At 43.4% G+C, this 20,882-nt stretch overlaps 1 protein-coding gene across 2 annotated transcripts in view; it reads right to left on the bottom strand.

Moving 5' to 3' along the window:
• Positions 1 to 20,882, bottom strand: part of BCKDHB (branched chain keto acid dehydrogenase E1 subunit beta) — a 2,914,018-nt gene that overhangs the window by 2,411,868 nt on the left and 481,268 nt on the right. For both annotated transcript variants that reach the window (XM_044074074.1, XM_044074065.1), the window contains exon 5: positions 334 to 489. In XM_044074074.1, the coding sequence (XP_043930009.1) occupies positions 334 to 489 (156 nt within the window). The remainder of the gene's footprint in view (positions 1 to 333; positions 490 to 20,882) is intronic.

Below are 20,882 nucleotides of genomic sequence, written 5' to 3'. Positions count from 1 at the left end.
ATACTTGCCTGTGGGTGGGGACTGGCACTTAGCCTGTCTAGAAGTGTTTGGAACCGAGGGTGGCCTGCGTTCATCATGCTTTCTTATCTCTCTAAAAAAATGCTGGTCTTTCAAAATTCACACACACAAAAACATTCATGTAACGATTTTCATTCAGATTCCTACCCCCTCCTCATTCAATTTAATTTAATTTAATTTAATTTAATTTAATTTAATTTAATTTAATTAGTCTTTTTACGCACTTTCTGCATCCAAAATGGTTCATTTATGTATTTTTTAATAACATTTACATAAACAACATGAATAAGTAATGAACTATCTTCTGAATCTTACCTTAATTCCAGGGCAGTGAACAAAGAAAGACTCTGGACTCTGGGAATGATAGAGTGCACCATGTCCCACACAGCCCCAAGGTGCTCGTACTGTTAGGCTCCCACAATCAAACTGGTTCCCTGAGCGGTAACGGTATTTTGCTGCTTCATTAACAATCTGAAGAGGTAAAGAACATCACATATTGGTATAAATACAATCTTTCTTTGTTTCTTAACTATAACAAACATCCATAAATGATGCTAAAATTTCATTGTAGCATCACATATTCATATTTGGTGGAATCTCATCCAAATTATTTCATATTAACTTTCTTACAATGTTTGCTCTGACATTTTAAGTACAGACATGCAATGTACCGAACAAAAACATACTCTTCTGAGTCCACTCTCTTACTGCAGACTCTTAACTACTAGGATCCAGAGCAATGGGACAGACCTAGATAAGCTCTTCCTACCAATCAGCTGAGCTGATGGAACCATCCTACTCAGAGACTAGTTTACATTACAGTATATGGCAGGTAGGTGGTCCCTCAATCTTTCCAAGTTTTTACAAAGTTTTAGGACAAGACTAGGAATAAAAAGGTGGCATCAATACTCTCAAGGTGAACAAAAATACAGTATAAAATAACACACTCCAAAACATAATCTCAGAATGAAATTAATGTAGCACCAGCAAAGCTAGAAAAATCCACTCTTATGGGTCAGTATTTAAAAAAATTCTATTGTACCTTGAGACCATCCTTCAGCAGGGCTCCTAACTTTCTGGACAGAGAATACTAAGCACTGAACTAAGACATCCAGGGGTGCTGGAAAACCTTATTCAAGAAAATGTACTTATTTATTTATATTTGATAACTAGGATACACTGGTACTTTGACCCTTTTCAGGCACAACCTGGGCCAAACAGGCTAAAAAAAACAGAATAATGAAACAAATGTAAAATAAATTAAACCACAAGACAACTAGAAAGAAGATCCAACTAAGATAAGGTTTAAACTAAAATATCACAGTGAGGCCAATAAAAGAAACATAAAGGTACACTTTATAGCTGCATTACAGGGAGTAATACAATACAGTCAGCTTGAATAATTACAAGAAATCCATTTTGCAGCCATTTGTAAGGTAGAAGGAGAGTAACAGGGAGAGAGTTAAATAATAGTATGCCAGTAATGAAGAAAGGGAGAATGTAAGCAGGTTATAGTGGTAAGTAGATAAGAGGTACATCGTGGCAAGGACTGCAATGTGAGTAATGGTAAGAAAGGGACTCCGTTTGGAGTTTGATTACAGACTGCACGTCTTGTCCAGAGGCTGATTCCAATTAATCATGACTTTGAAATGTATGGAGAAATTATTATGTTGCTGCTACACAAATGCTATCAGGAAACATACTGTGAAGGCTGCTGAAGCAGCAGCTCCCCTGGCAAAATGACCCTTGGGTGTTCTTGTTAAGGGTTTCCCATAATTATCATAACAAAAGGAAATGGTGTTTCTTAACCCTGGGAGAGAAAACTCTTCATTAAATTTTTCTGTTCCCTGCCTTACAAAAATATACAAATGTGGTTCTTTCCTTGGAACTGTTATGAGGAAAGCAAATATAAACATGTCTTCATAGACCACAGAGTTTTTCCTTCTTTTTTTTTTACCTTTTTCATTTCTTTTGAAAAAGAGAGAGTGCAAATTAGAAAAATGAATACATTTAGGATTGGTTCCTAGGGGAAACTGATGCTCATGAAAAGAAACATGGGACTCCAAAGGCAACTGTGCCTTAAACTGCAATATGACTAGCAAACACAACAGCCAACAGAAAAGGAAGTCTCTCTATGCTTCAGAGGATTTCTGCCCTGGCTACAATTTAATTTTTCCAGCTTTGAGTAGTAGATCCAGGTGCTGTAGGAGATGACTGAAAGGGGTGAGAGTGAAGGAAGAATGTTCCAGTGCTGACATGTCCAAAATGGTGGGGGTGAAGGAGCACTGCTTCACAGTTTCAGTGTCACCTGGTAAACAAAAAATGACAGGTTTAGGCACAGGAGAGTAGAGGTGCTACTTACCAAGAAGTATACAGTACTCTTGCCAAGTACTGTGGATATGAGTGAAAAAACTCACCTACCCTGCAGCCTGACAGTATGGTTATGCTTTCTCTCTGATACAAGAAAAAGGAAGTAGGTTCTAAAAATGATCACATGACTTCTCTCAGGAACTTGGACAGATATGCCAGATGCTGTGTGTTTGTCTGGGGTGGGAGGGGGGTGCAGCTTAGGCTCAAGGATGAAAAATGGGGGAAAAAAGTCAGCTAAAAGAAAGACAATTATAACAGTGAAACATTAATATTAGGTCTCATTTAGGTTTCATACCCAATACCTCCAGCTTATAGTGTAGGTGTTATTGCTGCTGGACCAACAGCAGCCACTGGAAAGATAGATTTTGAGTTTGCTCTTGGAGCCTTATCCCTTAAGCCAAGAAGTTGCTGGTATGATGAACAAACTCAAATTATAAATACATACACATAAATGCAGAGAAAGCTGCAGAAGTAGCAGCTCCCCTGCAATATTCAAATTACAGAAGTGAACGAGATAATATTAGCTCTCATTTGGGGCTTAAACACAAGCCCTCCACCACACACTGCTGGTGTCACTGCTGCTGGAACAACAGGTTTTGAGTTTTCTTTTTCAGGCTTATTCCTTCAGTTAGAAAACCCCAGCATGGTGATCAAAGTGACTAGTTTTTCAATAACACGGGCAGGTCAAAGTCTCCTGTTCCCTGTGCTGCAAAGAAATAGGAGTCAATATTGGCATCTTAATTAAACAGATGTCACAAAATGTGTAAGTCAAAGTACATAAGGAGATACATTTGTGTGTGTGTGTGTGTGTGTGTGTGTGTGTGTGTGTGTGTGTGTGTGTGTGTGTGTGTGTGTGTGTGTGTGTGCGTGCATGTGCGCACACACTAGAAATAGTGAAGACAACAAAACTGCATGCCGAAAGATCAATCTCAATGGATCAAAGCACAAAATATTACAAAAAAAAAAAATTTTTTTAAAGGGGAAGTCCCACCGCACCCCCACGCTCCTTGTTAATTCTATGTACCAACTTCAATATCACACAACAGTGGGGAAAGAGGAAATTCCTACTCCCCACTACACAGTGCCCACCCCCCACAAAAGTAATAATGGCATTCTGCGATCACATGACTATTTGATCACTTCTGCTTACACGTATAAAGTACAGTTGTGTACACCTACCATAAATGTAGATGTTCGAGTCTCTTCACTGTTGCAGTCGTGAATGTAGGGTTCTCCCCTGCCGGCAGGCAGCCCTTCGTCGGCCAGAATCCCAAAGTCTGGGTCCGGCGTCGGCTGTTCAACCATGCTCCCTGACGTCAGAGCGCCAGGAGTACAAAGCTGACAGCTGACACCATCTTCTCCAGTTTTTCTTGCCCCAGATGTCAGGAGTCCCAAAATGAAAAAGGTCCCATAACCTTTGCAAATACACCTCAGAAGAATGGTGAAAAAAGGAAATACACAAAAGTAAAAATAAGAGGGGAAAGGAGGGAAGGAAATCCAGACTGCAACAGTGAAGACACTCAAACATCTACATTTATGGTAGGTGTACACAACTGTACTATGTTCATCGTGTTTCACTGTTGCAGTCATGACTGTAGGGTAGAATCCCAAAGCTGAAAGAAAGGGAGGTGGTCATAAAGAGGAAGGGGTGGCTAAAAGGCCCTGCAAGACTGCTGAGGCAAAGCCTGCCCTAGACTTAGAGTAGAGAGGTAGATTGTAGTGCTTAGAAAAAGTATGCACTGAACTCCAAGTTGCAGCTTCAAAATGTCTTTGGTAGGAACTCCCTGAGGAAGGCATGAAGTGGCAGCAGCTCTGGTGGAATGAGTCCATTATACTCCCTGGGATTTGCTTTCCATGGTGAGAATAACAAAATCTGATTCCATGAGCAATCCATTTAGAAATGGTCTGTTTTGAAATGGCTTTACCTTGGGAACTTGAAGCATAAGAAACAAACAATTGTTCTGATTTTCTGATGTCCTTGGTTCTGTTCAGGTAAAAGCGTAGTTGTCTGTGTACACCAAGGAATGTAAGATCCTTTCCCCTTTATTTTGAGGAGAGGGAAAAAGGTTGGCAAGTGGATAGTTTGATTTAAAGCCACTTTGGAAACCACCTTAGGCATGAAGGTAGGATTAGTCCTCAAAGATACCCTGTCTTGATGAAAAATAATATAAGGTTCCACAGCCATAAGAGCTTGTAACTCTGAAACTCTCCTGGCAGAGGTTAGGGCTAACAGGATAGCTGTCTTCCAAGATAAAAACTTGATGTCAGAAGAGGCAGAAGGTTCAAAAGGAGGCAAGGTTAGTTTTTCCAAAACATAGTTGAGATCCCAAGCAGGAATGGGAGGAGATCTAGGAGGTCTTAAGTTCTTAGCTCCTCTGAGAAACTGTCTCATGAGCTGGTGGGAAAAGATGGGAGGATCTGTATTATAATGAGCAGAAATAGCAGAGGCATGTATCTTAATGGAAGAGAAAGAGAGACCCTTGTGTAAGAGATCTGTCAAGTAAAGTAAAATTAAAGTAATGTTAGGAAGAAGAGGATCAGAATCCTGAGCCTGCATCCAGGAACAAAATCTTTTCCATTTTCCTGCATAAGATTTTCTAGTGCTAGGACGTCTGGCTTCTAAAATGACATCCATAACCTGCTTGGGTAGTAAAGAAGAAATCAAAGGCCCTGGATTAACCAGGCCGCCAGGGTGAGAGTTCTGACATGAGAGTGTAGAACCTGACCCTGATGTTGGGACAGAAGGTTCGGAGACTGAGGTAAAACCCAAGGGGCTCCAGGCATAGGTTTTTTTTAGAGTTGGATACCAAAACTGCCGAGGCCAATTTGGAGCCAGCGAGATCATCATCTTGGGCGTGTCCTGTTTTATCTTCAATAAAACCCGTGGAAGAAGAGGAAGAGGCAGAAAGGCATATCCCGAGAGGTTCCTCCAACTGAATGACAGGGCATCCACTTTCCAAGCTTCTCTGTGGAAAGTCCTGGTGCAAAAAATCTGTAGTTGATGATTGAGATGGGATGCAAAGAGGTCTATGTGAGGACATCCCCAGACTGCTGTTATCATCCTGAATATTTTGGTGTCCAGCATCCACTCGTGAGGATCTGAAAGGTTTCTGCTCAGACTGTCTGCCAGGAAGTTTTGTTTCCCTGGTAGAAACTGAGCTTGAAGATCCAGATTGCAAGCTAGAGCTGTGTTCCATAGATCCATGGCTAGTCTGCAAAGGTGGTAGGAATGAGATCCCCCTTGCTTGTTTATGTACCACATAACTGTGGTGTTGTCTGTCCGTATTAATAGTTGTCCTGGTTGTAAAAGATTCCTGAAGGCCAATAGAGCTTTCTGAACGGCTAACATTTCCTTTAAGTTGATATGCAGGTGCTTCTGATCCTTTGTCCAAAGGCCCTGCAGACAATTGCCCTGAAAATGGGCTCCCCAAGCATAATCCGAGGCGTCCGTGGTTAGAATTTGAGTGGCAGGAGGCAAACGGAAGGGTTTCCCTTTGTTTAGAGCACATGCCCTGGACCACCAAAGAAATTCCTTTTGAAGGCAAGGAAGGACGGAGATCAGTATGTCTAAACTGTGGCAATGCTGAGACCATACACTTTTTAGGTGCCACTGTATTTTCCTCATGTGTAGTCTTGCATATGGTACGAGAAGGATGCAGGAGGCCATGTAACCCAAAGCCTGCAGGAATTTCCTTGCAGATAGTTGAGTTAAAGTTGCCAAGGTTCTGAAAGTTGAAGCCAGCTGTAATTGTTTTTCGGATGTCAGAAATGCCATCTGGGTTGTGGTGTTTAGAAGTGCACCCAGAAAAGTTATCTGTTGTGATGGTGTCAAATTTGACTTTTTTATGTTTACAGAGAATCCCAGGAACTTGAGGAGGTTCTGTACAAATTCTAGATGCTGGAGTAAGACATCCTTGCTGTATGCCTGAATTAGACAATCGTCCAGATAAGGGTAAATTTGAATTCCCTTGAGTCTGCAGTAAGCTACTACTGGAACCAGACATTTGGTGAAGACCCTGGGCGCAGTAGACAATCCAAAGGGCAGCGCAGAGAATTGAAAGTGCCTCGATCCGGCCTTGAACCTGAGGTATTTTCTGCGTTCCTGCCTGATGGGAATGTGTAAATATGCCTCCTTTAAATCCAAAGTTACCATCCATGCATCTTTGGACAGCATTGGAAGTAGCTGCTGTAGAGTAAGCATCTTAAATTTTGGAATCTCTAGAAAGGTGTTCAAGACCGACAGATCCAGAATGGGTCTCCATGAGTTTTGTTTCCTTGGGACTAGAAAGAGCCTTGAGTAAAAACCTTTTCCCATCTCTGAAAGAGGAACCAGTTCTATGGCATTCATAGCCAAAAGAGCTTCCACCTGGTTTAAGGCCTCCGTCCATTGATGTTTTGGAAGGTCTGGCCATCTGCTTGGCCTTGGCAAGGTATGAAAATGGAATTTGTAACCTCTTAAAACCACATCCAAAACCCACTTGTCTTGGGTTATTTGAGTCCAATTTTGATAAAAAAGAGAGAGTTTTCCTCCGAGAGGGGCTTCCAGGCAAGAAGTTCCTGTAGCCCAACCGAGGGAGTCATTGAGTTTGTTTCCTTTGAGATTTTGACCTGTCCTCTCCTCCCCTAGGGGTGGAAGCAGTCCACTGTCTTGGTCTATAAGCAGCTTCTGTTTGAGGCCTCCCTCTGGAGCGTCCATATCTACCCCTCTGAGGCCTGTCTGAAGTGGGAAAGGACCAATTGTTTGAAGGCCAATTACTGCTAAATCTAGGTGGCTGTACTTGTAAGAAATCTTTAACTGTTTGCATGGATTTCGCCTTATCCTCCATCTTTTTAATCACCTCTTCAGCTTTTGATCCAAACAAAACATTATGCTGAACAGGAGCATCCAATAATTTAGCCTTTACTTGTTCAGGCAAATTTTGTTCCTTTAGCCATGCATGCCTTCTAATGACTGTGCCAGAGGCCGCAGCCCTACAAGAAGCCTCCAAGGCATCAAATCCACAGTGTAAACCATGCTTCCCAACCTGTTCAGTGGCATGCAATAAGTCATGTAATTCCTTATCATCTGCACAGGCATAAATGGAAGTAAGCTTTTGTTTTAAGACAGACAAGAGAAACTGCTGGTATTTTAGCATATGAAACTGACAGTTTAAAGCCCTACTGGACAAAGTAGCAGAAGTGTACACCTTTTTGCCCCATCTTTCTAAGGATCGAGAATCCTTTTCAGTAGGAATGGGATTTTTGGCAGAAGCGGCCTTAACTCCCTTAGGACCCTGAGAAATGGTTTCAGGGTCAGCAGAAGGGTTCTTGTATAAAAACTGATGGGAATCAGGAACCCTGTAATATCTATCAGGCTTAACAGGAGCAGGAGGAAAAGAGTCAGGGGTTAAGTTAGCCTCCAAAAAGGCATCATCCACAATATCCAAAACAGGAGGAATAGCCAGGGGTCTATGTTGGGAAAGAAGAAAATCCCTCAGTCTTTTCTTGGATTCCGAATACTCCTGTCCTTCCCAGTGAAAATGTTCCCTCATTTCATGCAAAGTTTCCCCAAAAGAGAAATCCTCAGGGGGAGAAGCTGAAGGAATGGATTCTTCAGCATCAGAATCCTCATAAGGAGGGAAAGAATATTCCTGATCAGAAGAAGAAACTGAGGAAACAGAAGCCTGATCAGAGGAATCATAAGAAACATCCTGCCTTGGCCTTTTATCTGGAGGGGGATGTGAACCCCTAATCATAGTAAGTAAATCCTCCGCCATCTTGAGTAACTGTTTCTGTGACTTGGGAGCCGGTTCAGAAGAGGCCTGTGTTGTAGTCTTTGATTTAGAAGGAGTCTTTGCCTTTGCCTTTACTAGTAGCTGAGTAGGCCTGAAAACCCCTTCGGAAGCCGGTACCTGCACAGCGGCTCCGGACCCATCCGAAGGAGCATTGTCCGAAGGTCCTGCAACAGAAGTAATTAAAGGCCTGGTTGGCTCCTCATGAGAGTCCGTTTCGGCCGTCGGTTCTGAAAGGGCCGACGACAGGGGCTGCAAAAGCGCCTCACTGGCGTGGCGAACCTGAAGCTGGCTCCGCTTGTGCGCTATCATCAGATCTGGACCTCGGAGGCCTGTCTTTATCCTTGCGACGTTTGTGAACTCCGGTATCCGGGACCGTATCCGATGACATTTTGTAGTTAAACCGCCTACCGAAGTAATGAAAAGCAAAATCGTACCTTCGCTTTATTGTACATTGATTGAATCTAGCACAAAACCGACAACTAGCTACGTCGTGGTCAGGGCCTAAGCAAGGAATACAGTAAGAATGAAAATCCTTATGAGGTATTTGCTTCCCACATGAAATACAATTATTAACTTTTTCTGACATCGGAGTGGGGCAAGAAAAAAGTTTCCCCAATGGGGTACTTAGCTTTGAGTGGAGAAGAAAGTCTTCGGACCGAAGTATATCAGAAAAATTCGTCAGGAGTCAGCCAACCGGTACTTGCGAACTGCTATCACATACGTCAAAAAGACTGGAGAAGATGGCGTCGGCTGTCAGCTTTGTACTCCTGGCACTCTGGCGTCAGGAGCATGGTTGAACAGCCGGCCTTGGACCCAGACTTTGGGATTCTGGCCGACCAAGGGCTGCCTGCCGGCAGGGGAGAACCCTACAGTCATGACTGCAACAGTGAAACACGATGAACATATACATACATACACACACACATTTTGTGTGTGTGTGTGTGTGTGTGTGTGTGTGTGTGTGTGTGTGTGTGTGTGTGTGTGTATACATATATATATATAGATATATATATATATATAGAGAGAGAGAGAGAGAGAGAGACATATAAATAGATATATAAAATGAAATTTTCATTTAGGAATAATTGTAATAATTTCAGGGATACTTACTTTCAATTAGCACTTTTCCAACTTTATCATCTTTGTCATTAAGCAACCTTCCAGACCACAAACACTTTGGGAATTACGAGATATGAAGTTCGGATTCTAATGCATTAGGAATATACTGAGGTAAAAAGTAATCAGACAGTTTCACAGGATATCGTGGACCTGGATGGCCTCATCAACTTCCCCCTTCTTGGGGAAATGTCTCTTGGAAAACGTCTATGGCTAGCTCCCTAGTTACACTTCACAGGCCACCTCAGGCAGCTAGGTAATACAGAAATACTCCCTGTATTCAGTGGTCATAAGACATATTCATCTTGAACAGATATCTCTGTCTTCTTACCACAAAACTTTCCGTCCTTGTTATGAACAGCAGATGACTTGAGAGAGTTGCACTGTAATGCTTCAAACCCATTCCTCCTGGGTGGTTCTGCAAGGAGCCTTGCTATATTCTCATTCTCTACCCATCCTGTTAACGAAGGCGGATATCCTGCTGTTTGATCATAGTACTCTTTTTACTCATACTGATTTTGTTTCAGTCTCCGATAAACTTAACTCAAATCCTTTGGAGTTAATAAAGAGCAGCAGGAATTCTATTGGTAAGTGAGCTGTGCAAGACCTTCACCTTACACAGCAGCATTCCTACATTCCAGTACAGCCAAGTACACATCACTGTAATAATGCTATAGGATTTCTTCACAGGTTTATTTTCCCTGTTAATGCTCTTGAATTTTTTTCTAATTAACTAATAACAACTGGACTGTGAATAATTAGGACTATGGGCTACATGCGGAAACTCATATTCTGACAGAAATGCATTAAATTTCATTCTTGAATATCAATACTTGAATATTAAGTACCATTATTATCACATGCATCAGAATTCCATGTCATGAGGTCATAGTTTTTAATACATTAATTACACATCTGCTTGCACCGTCTCATCACATCCTTAGGAAATGCCGAATAATAACCAGCAAAGCTTAAAGTACACAGTCTTCTTAATAAAAGAAATATGTTGCCACTTCACTTCATGGTCTACTGGAAATGAATATGACATCAAATAATTATCACCTACAGCAAAGGTCTAAACTTCTTACTTAATTTGAACTGACATTCTTGACCAATATAACATATCACACCATGATTTCTACACATCATCTATTGCTGGAATGTCCTTCCACTGCTGATAAGGCACTATTAATTTATCAGTCTGAAACACCAGACTTTATGTACAGCTTACTTCTTCTCTGAATATTAATTATGACTGCATGCATTTTCCCACAGCAGATTTTTGTTCTGATCTACATTATAATGCCATTTCTTGAAGTATATGCATTTCCAGCTCAATCTCAGAACACTGATAACACTCTAAGATTCTGTTTAGTCACAGAAAAAATGTGGAAATGTCTACCGCCAACAAAGAAATCTTGTTCTGACAAATATGAATCAGTAAGCATATCTGCAAAATGCATCTCTTTTTCATATGCTCATACTTCACAAATGCTTCACAATTACAATATTTTCTACAGTCTGGAATGTGGCTTGTATAACTTTTATAATAACGGCTTTTGGCTTGCTTCCACCAACATTTTCCCAATAATGTTTTCACAGAACTTTTTACAACCATATATTACAAGTGGCTCTTTTATTAAGAATACCTTTTCCAGCATTCCATAAAGACACTAGAAGTAACTACTTTCTCTTCTTGAAGAAAGTACAATTGTGTTAAGTTGAGCTTACCATAACAGCAGATGTTTGAGTGATCACTGCTGTAGTAGCCGAAGCTATATGGGTCATATCCGGCATAGGATAAAAAGAGTTATGTACTTAGCATAACTTGGAATCGGTGTAACTTGGAATCTGTGCTATCCAGTGTCGTTATTCATCACGGATGGGTCTTGGATCCAAACCGGCAAATGAAGGACAGATCCAGAGCTCAAGCTCCTCCCTTTCCATAATCCCTTGCTGACCTACGACCCTCAGATCGAGTTTGCTGGACAGAAACAGCAGTCTGGACTGCCAATAATACTAAAACTCCTAAAGGAAGACATCCCTCCACATCTACCAGATCTCCAGAAGGAAGGGGGAAAGAGGGTGAGAATGTGATGAATAATGACACTGGATAGCACAGATTCCAAGTTATGGAAAATACATAACTCTTTATCTGATGCTGTCCGTGTCATTATTCATCACCGATGGGTCAGATTCTCCAGTTACTATGAACCCTGGGAAGTCTAGAGGAAGGATATGTGGAGCACATAGGAACCAAAGGAAGCCCCATTCCTAGACACCAAATCCAACTTATAGTGTGTAACAAAGCTATAATCAAGTAGCAGCAGCGCAAATCTCATCCAATGAAAGCTTAGCCAAGAAGGCGGAAGACGTAGACACTGAACTAGTAGAGTGAGCTTTAACTGCTCTGGAAAGTTCCATGTGCCTGCTATCATAAATGAAGGAAATACAACTGGCGATCCAACGGGAAATCGATACCTTGGTAACTGTCAGACCTCTTCTGGTCTGACAGAAGGCTACAAAGAGCTGATCCAACTTCTGAAATTCTTCAGTCCTCTTAAGATAAAAAAACAACTGTCTAAGGATGTCCAAACAATGCAATGTATAGTCCCTTTTATTACAGTAATTAGGGAAGAACACAGAAAGCTGAATAGATTGGTTAAGATTGGCCTCCGAAACTATCTTAGGAATGAACAAAGGGTTTGTCCTGAGAGACACCCTATCCTTGTGGAAGACCATAAAAGGGGGCTTAATGCTGAGAGCCTGCAGCTTGGAAACTCTTGGCAGAAGTAATAGCCACCAAGAAGGCTGTCTTCCAGGACAGGAATTTAAGATCACAAGATACTGCAGGCTTAAAGGGCTTTTGTGTCAAGGACTGCAACACCAGAGTTAGATCCCATGGTGGGGAGGGATCTTTGACAGGAGGTCTATGGAGAAAGACCCCTTTGAGAAAGGCCTTGCACAGTCTGGAAGAAAACGTGGAACCAATCCTCATTCAAATGGAAATTTGAGTTGGCCGCCAACTGGATAATATTTTGCAATGGAGAGGAAAGCCTGGACTGGGACAGGATCATTGGAATTGGGGGAACAATGCTGTTAGATTAATAGACTGGAGGTTGGGAAGAGGAAGCCCCCAAGGGTGGGAAATGAAATCTGGGGTGGGATCAAATATCCAGGGAGGACATTTCAGATGAGACCAAAGCAGGGAAAATCACAACAGATGAGGCCAAAAGGGGGCAATGAGGATGAAAGGTGACTTCAAGCGATAGGCTTTCTGCAAAACTTTGGGAATGAGGGGAGTTGAGGGGTAACTTATAGAAATCCCGATGGCCAATCGTGAACCAGAACATTCCTGGGTGATGCCCCTGTCAGGGGGATCAGGGCAAAGTAATTGCTGCATTTGAGACTGACAGGGGAAGCAAACAGATCGCAGCAAGGAAGATCACAATGGTCGAATATCCGATGTGCCACTGATGGACTCAGGGACCACTTGTGAGGACTCAGGACAGATCTGCTGAGTTTGTCTGCTAACAAGATGGAACTGCCAGGAATGTGCATTGCAAGAAGGAAGCACCTGGAAGACATCACCCACTCCCACACTCTCACAGCCTCTCTGCACAGGGGGTAAGGACCATGTTCCCCCCTGGTAGTTGGTGTACCAGACCACGTTCATGTTGTCCATTTGAACTGCTGTAGTCCTGATAGGGAGACACTCTTAAAAGGCTTGCAATGTTAGAAGGACTGCTCTCATCTCCAGGACATTTATGTGCAATTTGGTCTCTACAGGGGACCACATACCTTGAACCATCCTTTCCCGAAAATGCCCCCCACACCCCAACAGGGAGGTGTCTGTGGTCATCATGACCTTGGGTTGGGGAAGACAAAAGGGTCTGCCTAGGATCAGATCCAGAACTTGAAGCCACCATGCAAGTTGATTTCTGCACACCTGAGAGATCCTGATGGTCATAGACATGGGGTGAACCTGAGCGGACCACTGAACCACCAGGGTCCACTGCAGGACCTGCATGTGATATCTGACAAGAGGCACTAGCTGGATAGCAGCCACCATTGAACCTAGCACCTGCAAGATTAAGTGGGCTGTGAAATAATCGAGAGTCAGCAACTGATGGATCTGGTCCCAAATGAATTGAACTCTGGGAAGAGGAAGAGCAGCAGTCTCTGACACTGTGTCTAGAAGAAACCTGATAAACGATAGGCTCTGAAAATGGGAAAGACTTGTCTTGGAGAGATTGACTGTCATGCCAAGATCATGAAAGAGGTTGAGGGTATAGTTGGTAGCCATAGAAAGTTGATGCCTCATGGCGGCCATGAGGAGCTAATCGTCCAGGTACGGGAAGACCTGGAATCCTTGCAGCTGGAGATGAGCTGCCACCACTGCCATGCATTTCATAAACAGCCAGGGGGCCTTAGCGAGTCCACAGGGCAGGGCTCTGAACTGATAATGATTGGTCCCTAACCAAAAGTGCAGGTATCTCCTGGAGCATGTCGATTTTGATATGATAGTATGCATCCTTAAGATCCACTGAGAACATCCAATCATCCTTGTGCAGAATAGGCAGGATGGACTGTAGAGTGACCATCCAGAACTTGGAATACTTGACTGACAAGTTCAGCTTGCTGAGGTCCAAAATAGAACACAGGTCCCCGGTCTTTTTTGGCACCAAAAAGAAGCGAGGGTCAAGGTCCAGACTCTCACTGTCCTGTTGGGACCTCTTGGATGTCTCTTTTCAGAAGGTGGTCTTGGACCTCGAGATGGGCCAAATCCCTTTTGTGGGGTGGAACGTCTGGAAGAGATTTTTTAATCGGTGGGGGCTGAAGTAACCTCTGGAAATAATCTTTAACACCCACTGATCTGAGGGGATACTTGTCCAGGCTAGTGAAGGGAGAGTCATCCCCCGACTGCCTCCAGGGCAGGACAACTGAGCATTGCCTCAAGAGCGCTGAGTGGGCCTCTCTGAGAAGGGTTCCCAGGAAACCCCTGGTTCTGTAGACCCCCTCTGCCTCTGGGGAGGTATCTGCCATTTAATCTCCTATCTCAACCAGTAGAAGAGGATTCCTGTGGAGCATACTTGAAGGAGGACAGAGTCCTGCTGAAACAAAGTTTCTTACTACCCCTCTGATTCTTGGAAAAGGATCGTTGTGGAGTAGAGAACTTGATCCCCACCATGGAAAGAGTCTTGCATTCCTGCTCGCTGTGGGTCAATGTCTCTTTGCCGGAGGGACCAAACAAGGTTGACCCGTTGAAGGAGACGTTGGTGAAAGATGCCATTAAGGGTTCCACAAACCAGCAAAGGTGAAGCCAGGTGTGCCGTCTAATGGCAATGCCTCTGCCCGCCACTCGAAGGGTGGCCTCTGCCACACTGGAGATCAACCTCATTAAAGTATTTGCCAGGGAAGTTAGAGTGGATAGCTTTGGAGAGACCAATTTAAGACTCTCCGGAGATAGCAATTCGGAACGGGAAATGGTGAGTTCCATGACCAAATCCCTTTGCAGCAGAGTTAAATGTGCCATGTAATTGGTTGCTCTCAGTCCAAATGTAGCAGAGGCAAACGTGCTTTCCAAAGAAGTCAGTCACCCCAGATGCCCTGTTCAGGGGCTAGACCATGAAGTTCTGTTCAGCAAGCTCCTTCTTAGTAGCTGCAGCCACCAAGATGGCATCAGCGGGGATACCCTTACTCCAAAAAGTTTTATCCTTTGGGAGGCTAAGAAATTTATCAGTCTTTTTAGGGACTGGTTCCACTGTGTCTGGCTCCTTCCACACCCTGTTGGCGACGAGTTCTACAAGCTCGTCAGTGTGGTGGACACCCAGGTAGAAGATGGGCCCATCCCGAAGGCCTTCAAGAACAAGGATTCCTCTGAAGACGGGGTGGGGGAAGACCAACCGCCTCCTTGCTTGAGAATTTTGAGGATGTCCCCAAAGGATACTTCCTTAGACGGAAGTCTGGGGGACCCAGCTCCCTCCTCAAAATCCATGTCCTCAGTGAAATACTCTCTAGGGAAGTCTAAGTGCCTACTCTTGCATGTCCTCTTCTGAGGGAGCCTACTCCACGATGGGCTCTGGGGAGGACTCAGAAAAGACAGGAACCTTGAGCGGGATACTGCATGCCTGAAGGCACTCACGGGAGGGTTGACGCTGGAAGGATGATGAGGGCTTGCCTCCCAAAGTCGAGAGGGGCTGGGGAGGATCAAGAGACAAAGGAGACATAACTGCCCAGCCAGAAAAGGTCCTGTCTACCACCCAGGCATCCAGACTGGATGAGGCCCCCCTCTCCTCTCCCAAGGCTACAGTCACCTTGGAAAGACGGAGGGACCCCGACCCAGCACCAATGTCTCCAGACAATATCGGCCCTGAGCTGTCCAGTGTGGAGGCCCCCAAGGGAAGGGAACAGTCTGAAAACTACGGACCTGCCCCTGCCCCCCAGGAACCAGCATAGATCTCGAGGGACCGAGGCACAGCCAGTTCTGAGGGCAAGGCAGAACAGAGCCTGCCAGAGACTCTGACAGTGTTGGGAAGGGAGGGACACCTGACACCATTGGTGCTCACACAGAATGCTCCAGTCCTGGTGATCTAAACCTGGATGGGTTGGATGAGCAGAATGAAGTCCAGCGGATAGAGAAGATCCCCTGGAGAACTGAGCCAGGGATGGTAACAAGCCCAACTTGATGTGGTCCTTGAGGAAACTCCTCATCATCCTATTCATATCTGTGGGAAGCAAACTTCTAGAGGACCTGGATGATACCAAAGAATGTCCTGACCTTGTGGGAGAATCTGACACTGTTCTGCAGTCTCAGAAGACAGACCAACTTCTATGCTTCCGACCCGAACTCCTAGACCTGGAAGGGGAGCTTTCAATCACCATCAGATCCAATATAACCTTCAAATCCAAAGTCCTGAACGGATCCGATGGTTCAGTCTGCTTGGAAGATGGATCAGAAGATGGCTTGCACCGAGTTGGATCCAAGGGCCTCCAAGGCCTCAGATCAGACAGAATAATCCAAGGTTCCTGGAGTGGAAGAGCCCAGTTCCGAAGCCAAAGAGGCTGGGCTTGGATCCAGGGATCTGTAATCCGAGAGCCTCAGCTTTTTTTGCAGGGGAATTTTCCGAGGAAGAAGAGGAGGTCTTCTTTTTCGGATCAGCAGAAGTCTTAGAGGGGGAGCTGGAGGCTAGTGGGCCCCCCCCTTCACAAGTCCCTTTAACAGCAGCTTATTCCTGCGATCCACGAGAGCCCTGGGGTTGAATGTGGCACAAATGTCACATTCAACCTCCAGGTGACTCTCTCCTAGGCAATAAACACACTCCTTGTGTGAGTCAGAATGGGGCATTTTCCGACTGCATGAGGAGCATGTTTTAAAGCCACAAGGCTTCTTAGACATCTTAGCAGACAAAGGGCACACATGAACAACACCCACACTCTCTACAGGATGGGGGAAGCTACAGAAGGTGCCAGAAAATGGACTACTTTACTAAACACAATTAGTTAAGGGAGGAACAACTAAGGTTAAAAAAAACCCTAACCAGAAACACCACAGAAGAACCTGGAAAGAAATGGCAGGAACCCAGAGGAAAAAACTTAGAAAAGTTACAAGAATGGAAGGAAATCTAAACTAACCACACTAAAGGAGGGCAAGGGTAAAGAGCACACTAAGGCTATAAAAAAGGAAGGAAAAGACCCCAAAAGAAAAAGGCAATTCCTACTTATCTGAAGTGAGGTCGCCTGAGCTATAGGATATACGTCCAAGCATTTCCACGGCAAATAAGATCTGGGGGTCATAGGTCAGCTAGAGATTATGGGAAGGGGAAGAGCTTGAGCTCAGGATCTGTCCTTCAGTTGCCAGCTCGGATCCGAGACCCATCCATGATGAATAATGACACAGATAGCATCAGATCAGCCAGCTAGCTTTCCACGCTTTAGGACACTTTCCATAGGCCCAAAATGTTAGTCAGCTACAGCTGAGGTGACTAAAAAGACAGGTTTTGGCACCAAGCCCTTTACAGCTTCCATATCAACCAGGAGAGGGAGGTTAAGCCTTGAGAGGGCATTGCTAGGCAAAGAAAAAACTGCATGCCCACGCCCTACCATAAAAAGACACAAAAACAAGTGGGATGGAGGAAGGATGTGGCTACTGCAGCAGTGATCATTCAAGCATCTACTGCTATTGTAAGTTTACTCGAACTGTACTATGTTCTTCATATTGATTGTTGCTGCTGCAGTAGCCTGAGCTATGTACTATATTCTTCAATATTGACCACTGCTGCATTAGCTTGAGCTATACAGGTAGATTACCATAGCTTATAATAACTGTGAGGTGGAAGGGGGAGGGGTCCAGGAGTCCCTGGAGAATGGTCCTAACAAACCCTGTCCTAGACCTGGAAAAGGAATTTAATTTGTAGTGCTATATAAAAGTAAGCACAGAGAACCAAGTTGCTGCTTCTAAAATACTTTAGAGTTCAACCCTTTCCAAAAATCCATGGATAAAGCCAAGGCCCTGGTAGAATAAAACCTTGACCCTGCCTAGAATAGTTTTGTTGTCATGGGAATAACAAAATGTAATAAGCCTTAGACAACCTTTCGAAAACAGTCTGCATTGACGCAGGTTGTCTCTACTTCTTACCTTCACAAGACAGGTGAAGGTAAGAAAGTTAAAAGGACTTTGGGGTGGAGCTGGCATAATGGTTACGTTTTTGGGGTTTGATTCTTACCCTTAAGGGAAATTAGCTAGGTTTAAAATGGTACACAAGGGAAGCTAGCCTAGTACTTACCTCTAAACATATGACTCTATGAGCAACTGATCAGAAGTTGTGAAAAACAAATGTTCTGTCACAACAGTACTAAAGTTGCCTGTGGACATCCAAAGTATGAATTATCGTTTCTCCTTTATTCTTGGGTTTTCTAAAGAAGACAGGAAATTGATTATTATTTATTTATTATTTACCAACAGTTGTTGAATGGGAAACTCCACTGGGTCAGAAACCCATTTTCAGTGGAGGCTCAGGGAGAAAAGCTCCACAATATATTACAAGTATTGCAAGTATTACAAAGTATTCTAAATTAACATAAATAATCCAGGATATATGCATGAAAGCAGAAATATGCAATACAGTACAATTCAGAGTTTACATTACTAAACTTTAAGTATCACAATGAACTGGTATGAAGTTACATGTGCAGCATAGCATAGATATGCAACAGTACCATACATGGTGTGTGTTTGAGAAAAATTTGCTTAATGAACACAAGGCTGAAACTTTTTAGGTCCTGCCATTAGAACCTTTCATAACAGGAATTATTTAAGGGGCAGTTTTACGGGGTTTGTTTGTTTGTCAGGGGCAGGAGCGGTTGTTTAGGTAATGCAACTTTAGTGCTGATTTAAAGATTTTTATACAGTCAATTGGAGATATATGGGAGGGTAAGGCATTCTAAAGTTTAGCAATGCTAAGGGAGTACATTGTCCAGCTCTTTTATTGGGTTTGGTTATAGTTAACAGTCGTTTGCCTGAGGATCTTAGTGTTCTTGTCGGAGTATATGTTTGTAGGATAGAGCTAAGTGCTGGGCAAGAGTTCGGTTTGAAAATTAGTTTGTAAGCTAAAGTTAGCTGGGTATAAAACAGATGGTGGGAAAACTCGAGCCAGTTCAGTTCTCTAATAGCCTGGCAATGGTGTGTGCGGTTAGGCTTTCCTGAGGCAAATTTAGCAATTTTATAATAGCAAGATTCTAGTTTATTACTAAGGGTTAAGTGGAGGTTAGTAAAAATGGCACTACCATACAGGAGGGAAGTGATGAGTAAGGTACTGGCAAGTTTTGTTTTGGTATGGTTGTTCAGGTAAAGTTTGTGACGATAAAGATTACCTAATTTAAAGTGTGTTTTCTTTATTGCATTGAGAATATGTGGCTCAAAAGTGAGTTTGTCATCTATTGTTATGCCTAGCAATTTAGTTGTTTTCACTATTTCAATTTCTGTACTATCTTTAGAAAAGATTTTGAAGTTTATATCTGTCGGTTTTTAAGTGAATATTAATAGTTTAGATTTTTTGGGTGGGAGTGACGGATGCGTTTAAGGTGGAGGTGGGATTACATCAAGGATCAGCTCTGAGCCCTTTCTTAGCTGCAATGGTGATGACAGGTTGACAGACAAGATCAGACAGGAGTCCCCGTGGACTATGATGTTTGTAGATGACATTGTGATCTGTAGTGAGAGTACAGAACAGGTGGAGGAGACCCTGGAGATTTGGAGATATGCTCTAGAGAGAAGAGGAATGAAGGTCAGCAGGACTAGGACAGAATATATGTGTGTGAATGAGAGGGAGGATAGAGGAATGGTGAGGATGCAAGGAGTACAGGTGGCGAAGGTGCATGAGTTTAAATACTTGGGATCACTAGTTCAGAGTAATGGTGAGTGTGGAAGAGAGGTGAAGAAGAGAGCACAGGCAGGATGGAGTGAGTGGAGAAGTGCATCAGGAGTGATTTGTGACAGACGAGTACCAGTAAGAGTGAAAGGGAAGGTCTACAAGAGGGTAGTGAGACCAGCTATGTTATATGGGTTGGAGACAGTGGCACTGACAAAAAGGCAGGAGTTAGAGCTGGATGTGGCAGAGTTAAAGATGTTAAGATTTGCACTGGGTGTGACAAGGGTGGACAGGATTAGGAATAAGTATATTAGAGGGTCAGCCCAGGTTGGAAGGTTTGGTGACAAATCCAGAGAGGCAAGATTACGTTGGTTTGGACATGTGCTGAGAAGGGATGCTGAGTATATTGGGAAAAAGATGCTAAGGATAAAGCTACCAGGCAACAGGAAAAAAGGAAGGCCTAAGATAAGGTTTATGAATATGGTGAGAGAGGACATGCAGGTGGTTGGTGTGACAGAGCAAGATGCAGAGGACAGAAAGAAATGGAAACAGATGATCCACTGTGGTGACCCCTAACGCGAACAGCTGAAAGATAATGATGATGATGATTAATAGTTTCGATTTTTGGGGGGTTTAACAGGAGCAGTGCATTATTTAGACAGGATTCAATTGACGTGAAAGCATTTTGTGTAGCTGTAAGGAGGTCTGAGAAATTGTTAAAGGTGGATATTATTGTGGAATCATCGGCGTATTGGATGAGTTTACCTAGATGGCTAGATTTGTGCAGATCGTTGATGAAGGTATTAGAGTAGTGGCCCTAATATGGATCCTTGTGGGACTCCTATGTTGGTAGCTTGATAGTCAGATTGAACATTTTGCCATCTTAATGATTGTTCCCTGTTTAGGTAGGATGTAAACCAGCTGAGTTCATTAGTGGAGCATAGTTTTGATAGTTGGTTTAGTAGTTTAGTATGAGACACTGTGCCGAAAGCCTTAGACAGGTCCAGTAAAATTACTGAGGTAGGATGACCAGCACCCAAGGCTTTGTGAACAGTATTAGTGAATTAGAGCAGGGCTGTGATGGTGCTATGTCCCGGATGGAATCCATGTTGGGTGGGGGCAAGAAGAGCATTCTCAGAGAGATGTTTTAGTAATTGTGTCTGAACACATTTTTCTAAAATCTTTGATAAAGGAGAAAGTATGGAAATAGGGCTGTAGTTTGCGAGATCATTGG

This window comes from Protopterus annectens, chromosome 1.part1 (genome assembly GCF_019279795.1).
Source record: "Protopterus annectens isolate FY-2018-M chromosome 1.part1, PAN1.0, whole genome shotgun sequence".
NCBI lineage: Eukaryota > Metazoa > Chordata > Ceratodontiformes > Protopteridae > Protopterus > Protopterus annectens.
Note: the sequence above shows the minus strand (reverse complement) of the source record. Positions and strands in the feature narration are given on the sequence as shown.